The sequence below is a fragment of the Sus scrofa genome, chromosome 7 (genome assembly GCF_054392235.1).
Source record: "Sus scrofa isolate SSC_HxYL_T2T_F1_AM1 chromosome 7, Sscrofa_HxYL_maternal_Yorkshire_Landrace_v2.0, whole genome shotgun sequence".
Classification (NCBI taxonomy): Eukaryota; Metazoa; Chordata; class Mammalia; order Artiodactyla; family Suidae; genus Sus; species Sus scrofa.
The window spans coordinates 34015703-34034142 of NC_139389.1; the positions used below are offsets into that span (position 1 = coordinate 34015703).

Sequence of the window (18440 nt, forward strand, 5' to 3'; positions counted from 1 at the left end):
CCCATCGTGGTTCAGTGGAAACAAATCTGACTAGCATCCCTGAGGATGCAGCTTTGATCCCTGGCCTCACTCCCGTGGGTTAAGGATCTGGCATTGCTGTGGCTGTGTGTAGGCTAGCAGTTACAGCTCCAATTCGACCCCTAGCCTGGAAACCTCCATATGCCATGGTGTGGCCCTAAAAAAAAATAAAAATAAAAATAGATTTATCTAGATTTTCTTTCTTAAAGAAGCTAACACTAGATTTTAAAGAAAAAGAAACTTATACTGGTATATGGAGCTTTTTGGACTTGATTTTCTTTTGTGCTCTTCATAACTAGGCTAGTATGTGTCCATTTGGTTGTTTCCTCAGGAACTAGTGGACAGACTATTGAAGCCCAATGCAGATCTCAGGATTTTTTAAAGCACATGTTTCATTTTTTAAAAAATGAACATACATTTTTAAAAATCAAACTAAGACAGAGATTCAATTTGCATTATTTGGGTGAAGGCAATTACAAAGTACAAACTTCTAGTTATAAGGTACATAAATACTATGTACAACATGACAAATATCATTAACACTGCTGTACATTATATATGAAAGTGGTTAGGAGAGGAAACCCTAAGAGTTCTCATCACAAGAAAACATTTTTTCTATTTCTTTAACTTTGTATCTGTATAAGATGATGGATGGCCACTCGCTTTACCGTGTGAATCATTTCATGATGTGTGTCAGTCAAACCATTCTGCTGCACACTTTGAACTTATGCAACGTACACCTTGAACTTGTACAATGTTGTAGGTCCATAACGTTGGAAGAAAAAAATAATAAAATAGCTTGTAAAAAAAATGCACGCATTTACATTGTTACCAGAAATTGACCATAAACAATTTGGCATCACGTATTTAACAATATTTTCTATATTTTGACACTGATTTCCCAATATTACTACAAGTAAGAGGCAAAACAGAGAAATAGCGTGCCTGTGGCATCTGCTTTGTGGTTGAGAAATGCTCATGCTTTTCTAGTGTTGGCTGTGACTCCAGAATATTTAGTAGTTTCTGGTGTGAGTTTTCATTTGTGGGGAGGTTCATCTACAGTGGGATCATGTCCATCTCATTTTCATATTTGAAGGGCTGCCAGTCAATCTTTTTAAAAAAGATATAAATCTAATTTCTTTGCCCTTCGTCCTGCTGGTTGTTGTGCCAACCATTTGGTAAACCTAACTGCAGACTTTGCTGGTTTGGGTACAACATTTACTTCACTCAGTATCCATTAATTTTTATTTCTGACAGAATAAACATATGGTCTGAACGCTCTATGAAATCAGACTCTTGGAACCAGATTCTGTTATAAATTTCATTGCTCGTTACCTTTATGTGATGTTACATTATATACATCACTTAGCCTGCATGAAAAGCTGCATAGATGGAACACATCTATTTTGGCTTTTAAGTTTTACTTTTTTTTTATATAAACATGGAATTCAAATAACCATAGACATAGTTTATGGCTTTTCATATATACTTGTATATATTATTGGCCATAAGATCTTTATTCGTATTCAGTGTTTTTAATTGAGACAAGGATGGATGAATAAATATCCCCATGATTGTCAGATGCAGGGTTTGGCAAAGTAATGCCTGAGAGCCAAATTCAGCCATCGCCTATGTTTGTACGGCCTGATTGCTAACAATTGTTTCTACATTTTTAGATCTGTAAAAAAAGACTCAGAATAGAATAATATTTATTTTGTTTCAGGCAAAAATCTTATGAAATTCAAATTTTAGTATCCATAAGCAAAGCTTATTGGAATATAGCTACCATCCATCCATTTACATACTGTCCATGGCTGCTTTCATGCTACCGTGGCAAAGTTGAGTCATTGAGAAGGGGAACTTGTAGCCTGAAATATGTACTATCTTTCCTTTTCCAGAAAAAGGTGGCTGACCCCTGACCTAATGCATAGCTGACTTAAAAAAAAAAAATTCTCAACGTCAAGAAGTTTGTGAAATCAAAGTAATACCAGAATTATTCCTTTTCCCTAAAAATGATACAACATTCAAACTTAGCCATTTCCTGGTACGGTACTTTTGTTATAATATGCGTGTTTATTGTCTGGACAAAGTTAACTCCTTTTGCTATTCCTTTTTTTTTTTTCTTTTTGCCTTTTTTAGGGCCGCTCCCAAGGCATATGGAGATTCCCAGGCTAGGGGTCTAATCAGAGCTGTAGCCACCGGCCTACGCCAGAGCCACAGCAACGTGGGATCCGAGCTGCGTCTGCAACCTACACCACAGCCCACGGCAACGTCGGATCCCCAACCCACTGAGCAAGGGCAGGGACCGAACCCGCAATCTCATGGTTCCTAGTCGGATTTGTTAACCACTGAGCCACAACGGGAACTCCTCCTTTTGCTATTTCAATTAGTTACAATATGCATGTTTATTGTCTGGACAAAGTTATCTCCTTTTGCTATTTCAATTAAGAGAAAAGTTTACCCAAAGAATGAGTGCTATGTTTCAGATATATTCTCTTTTCTCCATTTTCTGTCATTACATATTTGATTTGTTCTAATGAAGGTAATGGCACATAAGAATAACTCTGACCTAGAAGTAAAAGAATCTCCGAGTTCAAATTTAATCATTATCTTGTTTCTTAGACTGACATTAAATAAATAGTTGAAGTCACAGATGACAGGGTCTGCTAAGACAGGCCCCTTGGATCTTGGATGCACCTACATTTTCCTTAGAGGTTGGGAATAATTAAGCTGGAAGGTGACGTCTAAGACAGGCTACTCTTCGTAGCAGGCTGCTACATTAATTTGCCAGAGACTGTCAGAGTGAAAGTAGCATTTATTCCTAATGGACACATTAGCTGTCTGAAAATGAAATATTTTGCGTCTCTCATTACCCTAAATTTTTTCCTCTTTCGTATTTTGTGTTGGAAATAATCCACACAGTTTAGCTTTGCGAGTATATTTTGTATAAAATATGAGTAAACCCAAAAGACAGTAGAACAGATTTTCTGTAAAGTTCTGGTGTTTCTTCAGTATTTTACTTTATTTCAGAAACAAGTTGGGAATGCTCTATTTTTAATTCTTTTAAACAGTTATCAAAGGTTATGGATTTTTCAGATTATAGTCCAAAATAAAAAATGATGGAAATCATGCATTTCCTTTGCCTCAAATCATTCCCAGAACCCTCTGAGGAATTCATCCTTCAATTCCTCAAAGATTTATTGAGTACCCACTGTGTGCCGGGTACCGTCCCTGACACTTAAGTTATATCAGAGCACCAAATGGAACCAAACAAGGTTTTTACTCTTGTCAGGAAGATTCTAGAGGGAGGAGACAGGCCAGAATCAATATGCATAATAAATAAGTAAGTGGGCTAGCATACAAAGAGGTGATAAGCAAAATGGGGAGAAAAAATCAGAGCAAGGAGAAGATCAGGAATATCCCAGTGGGAGCTGGGGTCGAAATAGGGCAGTGAAGAAGGCGTTGTCGACAAGATAATGCATAAAGTGAAGGGTTGGAGGAGCCTGAGTGTTGGGTGAGGAGGTGTCTAGGGGAAGAACATTGCAGCAGGAGGGAGTGAGAAGGAAGGCCCTAAGGCGGGAGGAAGCTGACCTTGTGCAGAACAGCAGCATGGCCAGGGTGGAGTGAAGGAGAGGAAGCAGGTCGGAGAGGTGATGGGGCCAAAACACTAGAGCCTTGTAAGCCTTAGTGATGTGGGAACCACAGTGGGACTTTTTGCCGGAGAGCGACATAGTTCAGTTAACTCTCTAGCAGTCCGCTTGGCTGCTTTGATGTAGCAGGGCCAGGGCAGAACAGAAAGAATAGCTGTGAGGACAGTGCAGTAGTTGAGGTGAGAGATGATGGTGGCTTGGACCAGAACCTGCCGTGGAGGGGGGGAGAGTGGGTGAATTTTGGTTGTATCTGAAGATAAAATGTGTAAGGATTTCTCAACAAATTGGATGTGAAGGTGAGAGGAAGAAAGGAGTATGTTTTGACTCCAATTCTTTTGTCAGTTTGATTTGCCTGAGAAGTGCTCTCAAGTCATCTGCAGGTGGAACAAGTTTTGGCTGGGGATGGGGTGGGGAGGGAACCATCAGAATCTCCACTTGGGGTATTCTGAGTTTAAGCTATTTATTAAAATAAAACCAACTCCATAACATCCCAATAGGCACTTTCTCAGTGCTGGTCCCATGGAAGAATTTAAAAAGTATTGTGTGAATATCGAATATACATATATGGTAAACACCGCTGTAGTTTGAGTGAATTACTCAATGAGCATCCACTGCCAGGCAGGTATCAGGCTGTGGCCCATTAAGACACAGAAGGTCCAACCTAATCCTTGGTAGAACCTTTTAAGGTGGAGTTCCCATTGTGGCTCAGCGCTAACAAACCCAGCTAGTATCCACGAGGATGTGGGTTCAATCCCTGCCCCCATTCAGTGGGTTGAGCTGTGATGTAGGTCACAGATGCAGCTCAGATCCTGCGTTGCTGTGGCTGTGGTGTAGGCTGGCAGCTGCAGCTCTAATTCAACCCCTAGCCTGGGAACTTCCATATGCCACACATGCAGCCATAAAAAGATTTTTCAAAAAAAGAACTCAACATAGTATCTAGAGGATGTGGGTTTGATCCTCAGCCTTGTTCAGTGGGTTAAGGATCAGGCATTGTTGCAAGCTGCAGCATAGGTCATAAGTAGTGTAGGCCTGAAGCTGCAGCTCTTATTCAACCCCTAAACTGGGAACTTCCATATGCCAAGGTGCAGACCTAAAAAAGAAAAAAAATATTAAAAAAAAAGTGGAGTTCCCATGTGGCTCAGCAGTAGTGAACATGTCTAGTTTCCATGAGGATGTGGGTTCTTATCCTGGCTCTGCTCAGTGGGTTAAGGATCCAGTATTGCCTTGAGCTGTGGTGTAGGTCCCAGATGTGGCTTGGGTCTGGCATTGCTGTGGCTGTCATGCAGGCTGGGAGCTGTAGGTCCAATTTGACCCCTAGCCTGGGAACTTCCATATGCTGCAGGTGCGACCCTAAAAAGGAGAAAAAAAAAGAACCTCTCAAGGTAAATAATGTTGTTATTTTACAGAAGAAGAAACTTGGGATGAGTGACTTGTTTGAGGTTCCCATGGTTAGTAAGCATCTGTAGCTTTGAGATTCAAACTCATATTTTACAGCTTCAAATACAGCCTCTTTTTTATTTTATCAGTGATCTCATGAGAGAAATATTTGTATACTTAATATATTGGCATTTATTTAAGATCTGATTTTTCTCTTCAGATTACAACACAAGTGAACAAAAACAAGCCTGTAAGAAGCATGAACTCTATGTGAGTTTCCGGGATCTGGGATGGCAGGTAGGAATGGCAGGTCAACTTGTTGCTTCTTTTCTGCTTTATTATAAATCTTCGGTTACTTGCAGTCTTTGTCAGTAATTTTTCCAATATGGTAACCAATTATTTTTGACATGACTATTCAGTGTATGGATTATCAGCATCATTTTTATTTCTCCATTATCCTTTTACCATTGAAACAAAATCATTAGTGTTGTGGTTAAAAAACAATCACATTGCCGAAGAGATGTAACCCTTTCATCTTTAGAGAATGAAGAAAAGGTGCTGTTGTTTGAATATCCCAAAAGTTTAATTTTAATACCAATTTTCCAGATTGACTCTAGCAATTCCATTTGCCTCCTATGGTCCCCACTATTGGTATTGGAAATAGAATCCTCCACTATGTCTCTGTCATACAGAAAAAAAATTTTTTATTGTACTTGAAAATCTTGGAGTTCCCACTGTGGCTCAATGGGTTAAGGACCGGATATTGTCTCTGTGAGGATGCAGGTTTGCTCCCTGGCCTTGCTCAGTGAGTTAAGGATCCAGCATTGCTGCAAACTTTGGCATAGGTCACCGATATGACGCAGGTATTGCCGTGGCTGTGGTGTAGGCCTGCAACTGCAGCTCTGATTCGTGCCCTGACTCAGGAACTTCCATAAGCTGTAGGTGCAGCAATAAAAAGAAAAAAAAAAAACTTACTGCTGCCTTTTACATGTGTTTCACAAACAGGGTGAGAAGGAGGATTTAACCAAAATAATACTTAACCAAAATAATTTTTAATGGCTTTATGTAGCAGTAGTTTAAATTGAAATATTTAGAAGATATTATTTCATTACAATGTATCCTCAGAATATGAACCAATGTATTAAGAAGTAAGATTAACATGTAAATATTTTCAAATTTATGATAAACCTTCAGCATGAATTGTGCAGTAATTTTACATTTGTGCCAAGTTTTACATCTCTGGAAAGAAAATTAGGGTAATCTTTATAAGTGCCAATGCTTTTGCTTCCTAATATTTTTCACGTACAGTGATCAGGAATTTATTCCAATTGGTTTCTTCTAAAGAGACTATAAAGTTAACACATGAATGGAAAGAAAAACAGAATGAGAAACAAATATTAAAGCTTTAGGAGGTTGTCAGGCTTCTAAAAGCAAGAATGAGTTATTAAGAAGTAATGAGAATTATCTCAATTAAGTTTATTCTTCTTTTCCTTTCTGGTTCACTTGAACTTTCTGGAGTTCATCATTTCCTGTGTAAACAACATTTAGAATGCTATTTCATGACTACAGTTTTATTCATGAATACATGGATTAATACAGGCTACGGATATTTTACAGAGTGACCTCTTGGGAGAAATTACAGAGCACAATTTCTTATGAAAATATTTGTACTTTCGTTGTAAACTTTAACAATAAATTAAGGGCTTGGGGGAGGCTGTCCTATTAGAATAATTGTTGGCCAAGGAGAGACACCAACCCAGATTAAACATATTGGAATACTTTTTAAGAATTGTTTTTCTGTATTTTTATTTGGCGATGTTATTTCTTATTCTTTTTTTGTGCATTTTAGGACTGGATTATAGCGCCAGAAGGATATGCTGCATTTTATTGTGATGGAGAATGTTCTTTTCCACTCAATGCCCATATGAATGCCACCAACCATGCCATAGTTCAGACTCTGGTATGCTTTCTTTTGGTAGGATGGAAAGTGGTTTATGATGCAAACTTCCTATAAAGTAATTTTAAAGGAAAGCGTCCATTTATAGTTAAAAATGCATTACCTTCTCTTCTCAAACTCCTAAAGTAGCAATTGTAGCAAAATAACCATTGCGAATCTAGGCAGGAAATTCAGGCTGGTCTAAAGAATAATCCTGATTCCAGAATGGGGAAGGATTCAGCTAGAAAAATTGGAGTAATCATACAAAGTGGTCATTCTGCACTGGTTTCTTCACTAGGCAATGTGACTAACCACACAGGGGCTGTTTCTAACCTAACAATTCATTAGTAATCATTGCAAAAACATTGAATAATAGCTGTACTGAATTTCATCTGCAGGCTTGTCTCCAATGACTTGAGAATGTTCCGTAATACACTTTGGTTTTATAGAAGTTCTTTAGACGATAAGCAGAAGACCGGTTTCTATTTTTTGATACCTTTTTTCTTTATAATCTTTAAAGTGGAAATTAATCTTCATTTCTTTCCATCCACACTCAGGAAGATAGCAAAGATTTAATCTCTAATAATCTAGATTTATTTTTGCGAAAAAGATAGTGAATTGGTTGGTTTCTGGGTCTCTAAATGGTTGTACTGTATCCAGTGAGCTCAAGAAATCTCTTGAGAGTCTGACCTACCTGCCTTATGGTGTGATTGCTTGATGTGACAGGGAGACAGCCGTGGAAGACCAAGTGACAAGCTTCCAAAAGATGTGTAAGCTATGTGATGGGATACCAATTAAAGTCTGGGTTCATAGGAACATTTCAACTATAAGTAACTAAGGCAGAAGAAGGGAACCCATTATTTTAGAATCAAGACAATGACGGGAGTGGAGTTATTTGGCAGATGGCAGTAGGAGACCAGTAGCTATTAGAATCACATCTATCTGTGGGTGAGACTTGTTTACGACCAATGAAAAGAGTAACAGTGAGAATGTGTAAGGAGTTAACTGTTCAGAAGGTTCCTTTTTTTCACAATTAATTTAAAATTTAAAGCAGATATAAAGAAGATCCCACTTTCCTTCTGAATATATATATACTAGTATATATACATTGACATTAAATCCTTGACTTGATTATTTTGCTGGCATCTTACTGACTTCAGAGCTACTCCAGAGCTGGACACTAAAGATGCACATTGATGGCAACTAAGGCACAGGCATCATCAAAAGCTCTGGGCATCACCTTGGTGTAAAGAGGAAACATAGAGAACAAATTTTGAAAGGGAGTCATTTGTAAATATCCCCTCCCCCAAGTTTGGAAATGTTTATTTTAGGATACAATCACATAAAATTATCAGGTTGCTTTTTAATAATGAATGGAAAACATTTGGTCATCTTTATCCTTCTCCAATACTATTTTTTCCATCTTAGATTTTTTTTAAAAAATAATTTAGTATACCAGCAAACTTATAGGTGTGGGGAGAGACTCTTACCTCCCCCTTGACTGTAAAATTTATTTTTATTGAAAGACAACCTTAGTTTGCTATAGCTCTTATTTAACTGTCCAGAGTGAAGAAACAAGAGTCTTCATTCCAACCAGCAACATCACTCATGCTTGCTTTGATGTTGCTGATGTCACAGAAATACTTCTTTGGTATTGATTCTTGACCAATGAGGTTGCCCTATCCAAAGTTTGGAGTAAATTCTGGGGGCATTTTAAGTTCTGATATGCCTTCATCTTTATTCTGTATAACTATCAGCACTTTTTGATGTAGGATATCTTTCTGGGGGATGGGGAGCAGATAGGTAGTGCAAACTTCCTCGGGTACATAGAATGTCTACAGAGGCCAGCCTTCTATCCTTCTTCATGAGAAGTCATGACCCCTGAAAGCTGATCACAGAGAGAAGGATGCTGCCATTTCACTGTCTTTCTGTCGGGTCACAGAGAAACAGCCATTATTAGCCTATAGAGAAATACCACTTGATTTCCCAGAAATGAAGCTCTTTTGATGTCCTTTCAATGACTCAGAAAGCTTTCCGGGCTCCCTTAAATAGGTACCTAACCCATCAAAGTCCCCTCAGGCTACCCAGTGCTTAATTATTGAAAAAAACACTTTGTCCAATACCCCCCCCATCTCTCATTTTCTTTTCTTATAAATATATAATTACATAGTGTCAACTTTTAGGACTGTAGTCGAGAAGGCAGTGTCTAAAAGCAAACATTTTTTAAAACTCTGACACGGACTTGGAACGGGACCCTGGGCTGCATCACTGTCCTGGGATGTGGGGCGTAAGTCATCTCAGAACTTGAAGGGAACATGGGAAGTCTAATTTTTTTTTTTTTTCCTGGCATTGTGCACTCTCTGCATTTGTTCTGTGAAAGGACATGAAACAAGAACACAGGCGTGTTTGTTGTTAAAGTAAAGCATGTTTGTGATGAATATGTTTGAGAAATGATTCAAGAACAATCCTTTTTTTTCAGAGCAATGCCTTGGTGAGCCAGCCAAGGCTGTTGAAGCAGGGGGTTATCCATCACGGGGGTGGGGATTGAGGAGGATAAAGCTGAGGGGGGAACGCACACTGCATCTGAAATTTGGAGAAACCATCCAACTTTCAGTTTTGTGAGGTCTTAGGAAATTTCACATCCGTGTCTGATCACCTCATTTTTCCTGCTGTTTCTGTCCACAAGCCCGGCTCCTATATCATTTCAGCCAGGACATTGTGCAGCCAAGACTCTAAGAGCTGTCTTTTCTCTTTGTAGATCCCTGAGGGCTCCACAGTGGGAATTCCCATAAACTCCTCTGGGGGGAGGGTCAGGGTAGGTGGGTGTGAAAGGGGGAACCAACTGTGTTCAGGCTCCTTCCTTGATTGTTGAAGATCAGAGATAAACTGCCAGTCTGATCAAAATGAGAACAAACCCTTGGCTTCAGCATTTCACTTTCCATGTACAGCTACCTTTTCAGGCTTTGCGGGGAGGTGGATATTCAATTTGCAGAATATCTGGGCTCCTTGCTTCTGATGTAGCTTATCCTGCTTTTTGGCACTTGCCTAGGGGAGAAAGCAAGTCAAAGGATATGAAACTCCAGCCAATCTGGTAAAAAATCATGGGGAGAAGAGTTTGAAATCACTGCTTTAAAGCAAGTATTGGATTTTACCTGGAGTTGATTTCGCTGTGATTTTTATGTTTCCTTTACCATGGAAAATGAAGAGTTGGCATAATGTTTATGATTTATTGTTTGGTTATCCTTTTAAAAAATACTTCTTAAGTCCAAATCTTTCTACAGCCCAATGGCGTGGCCTCACTGATTTGCATTTATAACTTCTGTAGTTCTCATAAAGCACATAGAAGGGGTGACTTTAACCAAAAGCAACCCGGTGCTAGATGCCGTTTTCTTTCCCCCCAGGAAAATTTCCACTGACTAGTCCACAGCGGGAGTTTTCCTTCCTTGGAAGAATATTTTTTCAAAGCCCCAACGCATAATAAGAACTGGTGGGTCGACTCTAGGTGTTAATACTAAGAAAACTTCCTTCACTACCAGCCTCCAACCCACCCACCATTGAACATAAGTAGGAGACCCAGTGGTAGCTTAAGGCGGTGCCTGGGGGTTGGTGATGAAACGAGGCTATCTGTCTTATTTCTTATTTTCTCCCCCTGCAGGTCCATCTGATGTTTCCTGACCACGTACCAAAACCTTGCTGTGCGCCAACCAAGTTAAACGCCATCTCTGTGTTGTATTTTGATGACAGCTCCAACGTCATTTTGAAAAAATACAGAAATATGGTAGTGCGTTCGTGTGGCTGCCACTAATATTAGATAATAATGGGAATAAGGAAAAGATCTGTATTAAGGTTTATGACTACAATAAAAAATATCCTTTCAGATAAAAGGGGAATTTCATGCAATTAGTCTGGCTCATGTCATCTCTTTAACCTATGTACCATATCATGTATATAGTCACTTTTATTTATTTAAAGGTATATATTCTCCTTTGTGGATGCCTTTTCAAGAACATCTATTTTGTAGGTCACTGCATTTTGCAATAGATAGTCCCGTCTAACTTTCCATGGGATATGCTGAGTTCAATTCCACTCCATTCCAACATTTTAAAAATATAATCTTTATACAATTTTCTGAAATTAGAACTCCTTTGACTGTTAAGTATTGTTGAAAGAAACCGAATGCGTTTGGTTAGGCTGTGCCAATGAAAACTCTGATAGGATATTTATTTAGAAAGAAAACTTTAAAAAATAACAACCCCACACCAAAACGCTTGGTTGAACACAATTTTTCTTTGAGAGTTTCTGCTCATTAGATAAAGGGGAAGGTCAAACTGGATTTGAGTAAATACACAGGAGGCAGAACCCAGAAGCTGAAAGATTGCACGTAATTGTTCTAACTGTTCGCCTTAACAGCATTGGTGTAACTGTAGGAATATGTTCCTCCTTGGCTTACAGATTGTAGATTTTGCAAAGAGCTCAAAGCTTCAGGAATTCTGTGGAGACCGACTTGAGCCTGTGTCCATAACTTTCCAAGTTAACACCAAAAAAGTGCAGTACAACCTTCTTACCTCGCATAAATCATGTCCACCTATTATCTAGAACACTACTGCTGCAGATTTTTTTTCACATTTAAAAACAGTCCAGAATAAAAAAATGACATAGTTCTCCGTTTCCCTCCTCACAGACAAGAGTCACCGCATGCGTAAAATACACCCAAGCAAAGAGGCCGGCAGAGCCACTTTCTGTAGCTCTCTTTTATAACTGAGTTTGCTGATTGATGTGATGCAAGGGATTTTATTTAGGGTAAAAGCACTGAAACTAAACTGGAGGAAATTACCCAAAATCCCAGAATGGCTCTGACAGAATTGCCATTTCGAAAGAACAGCTGAAATCCATTTTTCATATCTTTGAGAATGAGCTCATTGAAAACCTTATTTTGTAGGGGGATTTTGTAAACCTCCCTCCAAGCACAAATAATTCCAAACGGGAAGGTTCTGTTGTGTGTATGTGCATGTGTGTTCTCCCCTCTGAAATTAATTTATTTTCTCTTTGTTTCCCTCTCTGCCTTTTAAAGCTTTTCTTTAACCCACTGACTTTTGGAAGAATGACATTTAGTGGATAACTGGCTATTTATGTTGGCTCCACGGTTAGGCTTATTTACAGTTCATCTAAATAGTCATAAAACAGCATTTATTAATCACTCTTTTGGACTTTTAAAATAAGACTGCTATCAGAAATAGCTTAAAAATGTATGGGCTTGTTCGTAATTCAGAAATATTGCAATGTTGTTTTAAATTACAGTTTATCTTAAAGTAAATTTGATACTAATGCTATTGGGGAGGGTACATTGAGTAATATATTTTTGAATTAATGGTATACCATTATAAGAATAAGAAACGAAAGTCTATTATATTATTCTTTAAATGTGCTGTTTAAATATATTTCTATGTTTTAAACTATATTAAACTTGTGATGCTCCTTTCTACTGTGCTTCTTGATTTGGCTCTTTTTTTTTTTTTTTTTTTTTTTTTTTTTTTGTCTTTTGTCCTTTTAGGGCCGAACCCAGGGCATATGGAGGTTCCCAGGCTACAGGAATTGGAGCTACAGCTGCTGGCCTACGCCACAGCCACAGCAACATCAGATCTGAGCCATGTCTGTGACCTACACCACAGCTCACAGCAATCCTGGATCCTTAACCCACTGAGTGAGGCCAGGGATCGAACCTGAAACCTCCTGCTTCCTAGTTGGATTCATTTCCACTGCACCACAACAGTTTTTTTTTTTTTTTAAGAGGGATACAGAATGTAAGTATGTCCAAAATCGAGACTATAAGAATATCAAATGTAACATGTTTTAATTGCCAAAACTAGTTTTTATGCAGTTGATTAATAACACATATTCAATGAACAAAGCAACCATCCATGAAATTAAATATTTTCTTAATCTGTCAAACAACAAAGAAATTTTAAAATACCAAAAAAAAAAAATTGATGAGAATGGGAAATTACCTTGTTTTTTCTCTTTCATTTAAGAAGGGAGATTTTTTTTTTCACTGCTGTGGCATGGGTCACTGCTGTGGCTTGGGCTCAATCCCTGGCCCAGGAACTTCCACACGCTTGAGTGTGGCCAAAATTTTTTTAAAAAATTAAAAAAAAATAAGTGAGATATTTGGTGTCAGTATTTTCACATTTCCTCAAATTATATATATGCATATATATATGTATATAAAATATACATACACACATACATATCTGCACCATATGCTCAGTTACATTATTGTCAAATTAGTATTATAGTAAATTATTATTATTGCTTTGCTGATACTCAAGCTGTTACCAGAAATCAGAATACCTTGACCTATTTTAACAGGTTCCAAATGACTCAGGTCTTTTTAGCTAGTTATGTATTGGCTTTTGTTTGTTTGTTTGTATGTTTCAAATTTTTCTGCTTTATATGTATTTTGCTTTGTAAAGTGGTCCTAATCCTTTTTGAAAATAGAAGGGCATCAATTACAAATACTCATGTTCTTTTAAACTAAAGCAAAAATAAATCGCCTACATTTGAAGTAAAGAAATAAGAAAACACAAAAAAGAAAATCCTCTCCTTTTTTTTCTTCACGTAAAGAACTGTCATTTTATAATCCCTGTTTCGCCATCATCCAATTTGAGCCTGAGTCTACTGGCTACTCTGCAGTCTGGCAGATTCCATTTCTCAAGACATTTACATGAATAATTAGCTTAGGCTGCAGCTCCATTCAGAGACAGAAGAAATCCTCATTCCCAAACCAAGTCACTGTCTCATTACCATTCAATCCACTGCTCAGTCCATCATCCAGTCTCCCTCTCAGATTACCTACTTTTTTTTCTTTGCATTTTTTTTTGGGAGGGGGGCAGGGGCTGGCACTTTTAAAAGTTAAAAGTAAAGATGCCTTTACTGATAAAGCATAGATAATGCTAGGTACACATCAATGCAACTGTATTATATCAAGGTTGGTTAAGATCATGACCAAAGAAAAAGTGGGAAAAGCAACAATTTGTTTTTATTTAGGCAGAAAAATGGCACTATATCCAAGTTAGCAATTAAAAAAAAAAGTTTCTGGAAAAATTACTTCCAAGTCTGTTGTAATACTTGTTAAAGGATATTTGAAAGTTGAGGATTGCAAAGACAGGAGAACCTGGATCGGATATAGCCTTTAAAAATTACAAAGACATTTCAGAAAGTTAAAAACTTACACTTTAATCTTTCCATCTTAGTTTCAACTTTACAGAGGCCACTAGCCTCCAATCAATGGGAGAGGATGGGTAGGTATATACTTCAGCCTCAAATCCTGTGGCTCATATGCAGGAGGATGAGAGGAAACACTGCAGAAACAGCCTCCAGAGTAAGCAGCCTGGAAACAGGACCTAAGCTGATGGTTCAGAGGGGTGTGGTCAGTGTTTTTTCCTCAGTTCATTGTAACTCTTACTACATGGTGAATATAACAGAGTCTACTTTAAAAGAAACTAGACTGTGGTTATTTTCCTGCAGATACCTATAGAAAAACCCAAACTATGGAAATAATTTTCTACTTTGAGACTTAAGACCAATAAGATAGATGTCTTAGCTTGTGTATATTTATACTTTCTTCATTAAAGCACACTTACGCATACATTTATTATTTTTTTATGTTCAATAATTAATTTATTTTTCAAAATTTTTGTTATAGTTGATTTACAATGTTCTGTCAATTTCTGCTGTACAGCAAAATGACCCAGGTCATATATATATATATATTCTTTTTTTCACATTATCCTCCATCGTGTTCCATCACAAGTGATTAGATATAGAACCCTGAGCTATACAGCAGGATCTCATTGCTTATCTACTCCAAATGCAATAGTTTGCATCTGCTAACATCAAATCGCAGTCCATCCCACTCCCTTCCCCTCCCCCTTGGCAACTGAAAGTCTGTTCTCCATGTCCATGGGTTTGTTTCTTTTCTGTAGATAGGTTCATTTTGTACCTATATTAGATTCCAGATATAAGTGATATCATATGGTATTTGTCTTTCTCTTTCTGACTTACTTAAAAAAATACGGAACCCCTCACGAATTTGTATGTCATCCTAGTTCAGGGGCCATGCTAATCTCTGTATTGTTCCAATTTTAGTATATATGCTGCTGAAGTGAGCACCACACACTTATAAACATATTTAAATAAAACACACACACATACTTCTAAAGATGTATTGTCTTAAAGAAGAGAGCATAAAACATGAATACAAAATATTTTAAATGAACCAATAGAACTTCTATGAAATAAAAATACAATAACTTAAACTTTATGGGATGTGTTTTAGTGGCTTAGATGTTGTTCATGAGAAACATGGTGAGCTGACAGATCTGAAGGAATTCTCTAGAAAGCAACATTTAGACAGATAACATGATGGAAAATCAAAAAGAACATATGTAAAAGGAACTGTAACATCCATTTAATCAATATTCCAGAGAATCAGGGATGATTTGGGGGTGAGCAGTTGATCTTCCAATCAAAGCTGTCTTCTCAACTTAGAAAGCAGTGAACAGATAATCACTACCTTCAAATTGCTGAGGAAAAATAACCGTCATTTGGAATTCCATACCCAGCAAAACTATTTCAAACATTAGGGTAAAATAATAACAGTCTCAGGCAAATAAAAATAAGAGAGAATTTATCATCAGTGGCAAAGCCACTGCTAAAGATTATCTTAGAAAGAACAAAAGGAACCCCCCAAAAGAAATGTATACAGATATGGCGAGCAAGAAAATGGTAAACATGGGAGTTCCTGTTGCGGCTCAATGGGTTAAGAACCCAACTAGTATCCATGAGGATGCAGGTTTGATTCTCTGGTCTCACTCAGTTGGTTAAGGATCCGGCTTTGCCACAAACTGTGGTGTAGGTTGCAGATGCAGCTTGGATTCCACGTTGCTGTGACTGTTGTATAGGCTGGCAGCTACAGCTCCAATTTGACCCCTAGTCTGGGAACGTCCATATGCTACAGGTGTAGTCCTAAAAAAAAAAGCATAAATAAAAAATTAAAATAACTAAATAAAAAGGGTACCTTTTTAGGGAAAGTTTTGAGCAAACCTCTCTCATTATTTGACAGCTTAAGAGAAAAAAGAGCAGCGAGGGTAGAGAAAATAGGCCCAATTAACAAACACTACTTAGGGAACATGTAGAGAACATTAAAGAATACACGTTATTTTCCAGTAAATATGGAAAATGTCTGAAAATTGATCATTTCAACCAACTTCATAAAATAAAGTTGCTAAGTCAAACCATTTTGGGGACAAGAATAAATGAGTATATTTGGAACAATTTATTTCTTTTTTATCTGTCTTCTTTGAGATGTGTAAGCAAATAATGAACAGAGTTTGTCCTTTATTTATTTATTTATTCCAGCCTACACCACAGCCACAGCAATGCTGGATCCGAGCTGTGTCTGTGGCCTGCATCACAGCTCATGGCAACACCAGATCCTTAACCCACTGAGCAAGGCCAGGGGTTGAACCCACAATCTCATGGTTCCTAGTTGGATTTGTTTCTGCTGTGCCACAATGGGAGCTATGAATTTTTCCTTTAAAAAGAGAGCATCTGTGGGGATAGAGTGCATCCTTTTGAATATAAGGACATTGTTGCCTATTCAATTGTTGGCATGCTTGCTCATAAAATAGTTTCTAGAATGGCTTTTGGCTTTTGAAATTGCCTTTTTAAAATTAATAACAGCACGATTTTACCTTGGCATAGCATATCATTCTCTTCTTTTTTTGGCCATGCCCACAGCATGTTGAAGTTCCTGGAGGAGGCATCGAACCCGCACCACAGCAGGGACAACACCTGATCCTTAACCCACTGAGCCACCAGTGAACTTCCTATCATTTCTCTTCTTAAGGTTATTAAGACTGGTGATTTGAAACCCGTTTATCTTTGGGAGGAAGGACCACATTACTCAACAACACATGTGGATGTCAATAAGCCTTTCAGAGGGGTTCTACTTAGGTAATGAAAGAAAGCTTATTTGAGAGAACAAGGGATTCTCCAAAGATATTGTGATAAAAAGGAAGAAGATTTGAAAAATCTTGAGTCTCATCTCACATTAACCTCTTAGGGTTATTAATTAAGTCAAAATAAATTACTTTCTGTAGTGCCACGACATTAACACAAGTTTCTGGACTTTGACAGCGTTTTTCCATTCCTGGGAAATGCCCTCCCTCAATTCTATCTGCTGATATTCTTCTACCTGTTCCTGGAGGCCCTTCTCATTTGCTACTTCCTGCAAAAAGACCAAGTATAGCAAACCAGAGGGGTCCGATCCAGCCGTGGTGGCCTTCTTGTTTCTGAGACGTACCTCCCATTATGCCAACTCCTATAGTTATTTGGAAAAATCTTAAGCTCTTACATTGTAAGATGGAGAAATTTACCACATTCACTCATTTATGAATTCCTTAAAAATCATCCTAAAGGTAGCCTCAGAGTTGATGTTCTAGAAATGATTTGGAAATGAAGAGTCTCATATATTATTTTAATGGAAAATGAACAGCAAACAGAAAAGCAGTACTGTCAAAACTGAGACAGCTAAGGGATTCGATTCCTTATTTTAAAATGAATGTCTCCAAGGGAGCTTTCACTTTTAGACCATTCTAATCTCCATTTCACTACGGTTTTCTCCTGAGGTTTTATCTCGTTCTTTTGTTTGGAACACGTTCCTTTGCTTCCTCATTTTGCTTGACTTTCTGTGTTGCTTTCTAGCATGAGATGAGACAGCCCCTCTCTCCCAGTCTGGTAGGATTGGCCTTGGGTAGAAGATGAAGCTCATTTTCAGCCCTGCTTTGTGCGCTTGGCTGCCTCTCAAACTTCTATGATTGTCCAAGCTGCCTATTTTACTTTAATAGCTCCCAGTACTTGAACGTGTGCCAAGACCATCAGTGTCCCAAGGGGAAGATCTCAGTCAGCACCTAGATTGAGGCTGATTGTCAGCCAGACCCTCAGGCAGCAGCTTTTAAAGTAGGTGAATTTGCATGGCCCTGAGGGACCACAAGCATAAGCCCTGCCCGGCCGCCAGGGTCAGGCGACCTATCTCCTGGTGTGAGTTGCAAAAATTGGGGCTCCAGATGATTGTGTGAGCTGCAGTGAGGCAGAGGGAGAATGCAGAGATGGCATCCCCCAGGCCACGTTCCCTGAGGGCACCCCAGTTGAGCCTGAAGCTTGCCCTTCAGGTTAAATTTGAGGACTAGCATATAGGCCTCTTGCCTATGCGGCTGTCCCTGCAGTGCCCTGGAGTGGTGTCTGGCCAAGAACTCTGAGGTTGTTACAGCCTTGTGGGACTCTGGAACACAAGCTTTCCCCCTCCTCCCCCCTGGGCACAGGGGAAGTAAAGGTATTCCCTGTCAATAGCTGCAAAATTCAGTGAACCAGATATAAAAACTGGGGCACCAGGTATGTGA

At 38.4% G+C, this 18440-nt stretch overlaps 2 protein-coding genes and 1 non-coding gene across 3 annotated transcripts in view; 1 reads left to right on the forward strand and 2 right to left on the reverse strand.

Moving 5' to 3' along the window:
- The window catches only part of BMP5 (bone morphogenetic protein 5), a 123756-nt gene extending 112853 nt beyond the window's left edge, over nt 1–10903 (forward strand). The window contains 3 exon segments of the mRNA NM_001204901.1: nt 5266–5342; nt 6895–7005; nt 10637–10903. Of these exon segments, the coding sequence (NP_001191830.1) occupies nt 5266–5342; nt 6895–7005; nt 10637–10786 (338 nt within the window). The 3' untranslated portion in view covers nt 10787–10903.
- Nucleotides 1–18440, reverse strand: part of TAP1 (transporter 1, ATP binding cassette subfamily B member) — a 682515-nt gene that overhangs the window by 394367 nt on the left and 269708 nt on the right. The gene's annotated exons all lie outside the window — the stretch shown is intronic.
- Nucleotides 15047–15150, reverse strand: LOC146401490 (U6 spliceosomal RNA). Its single transcript, XR_014811746.1, has one exon. It is a non-coding gene; the product is annotated as a U6 spliceosomal RNA (small nuclear RNA).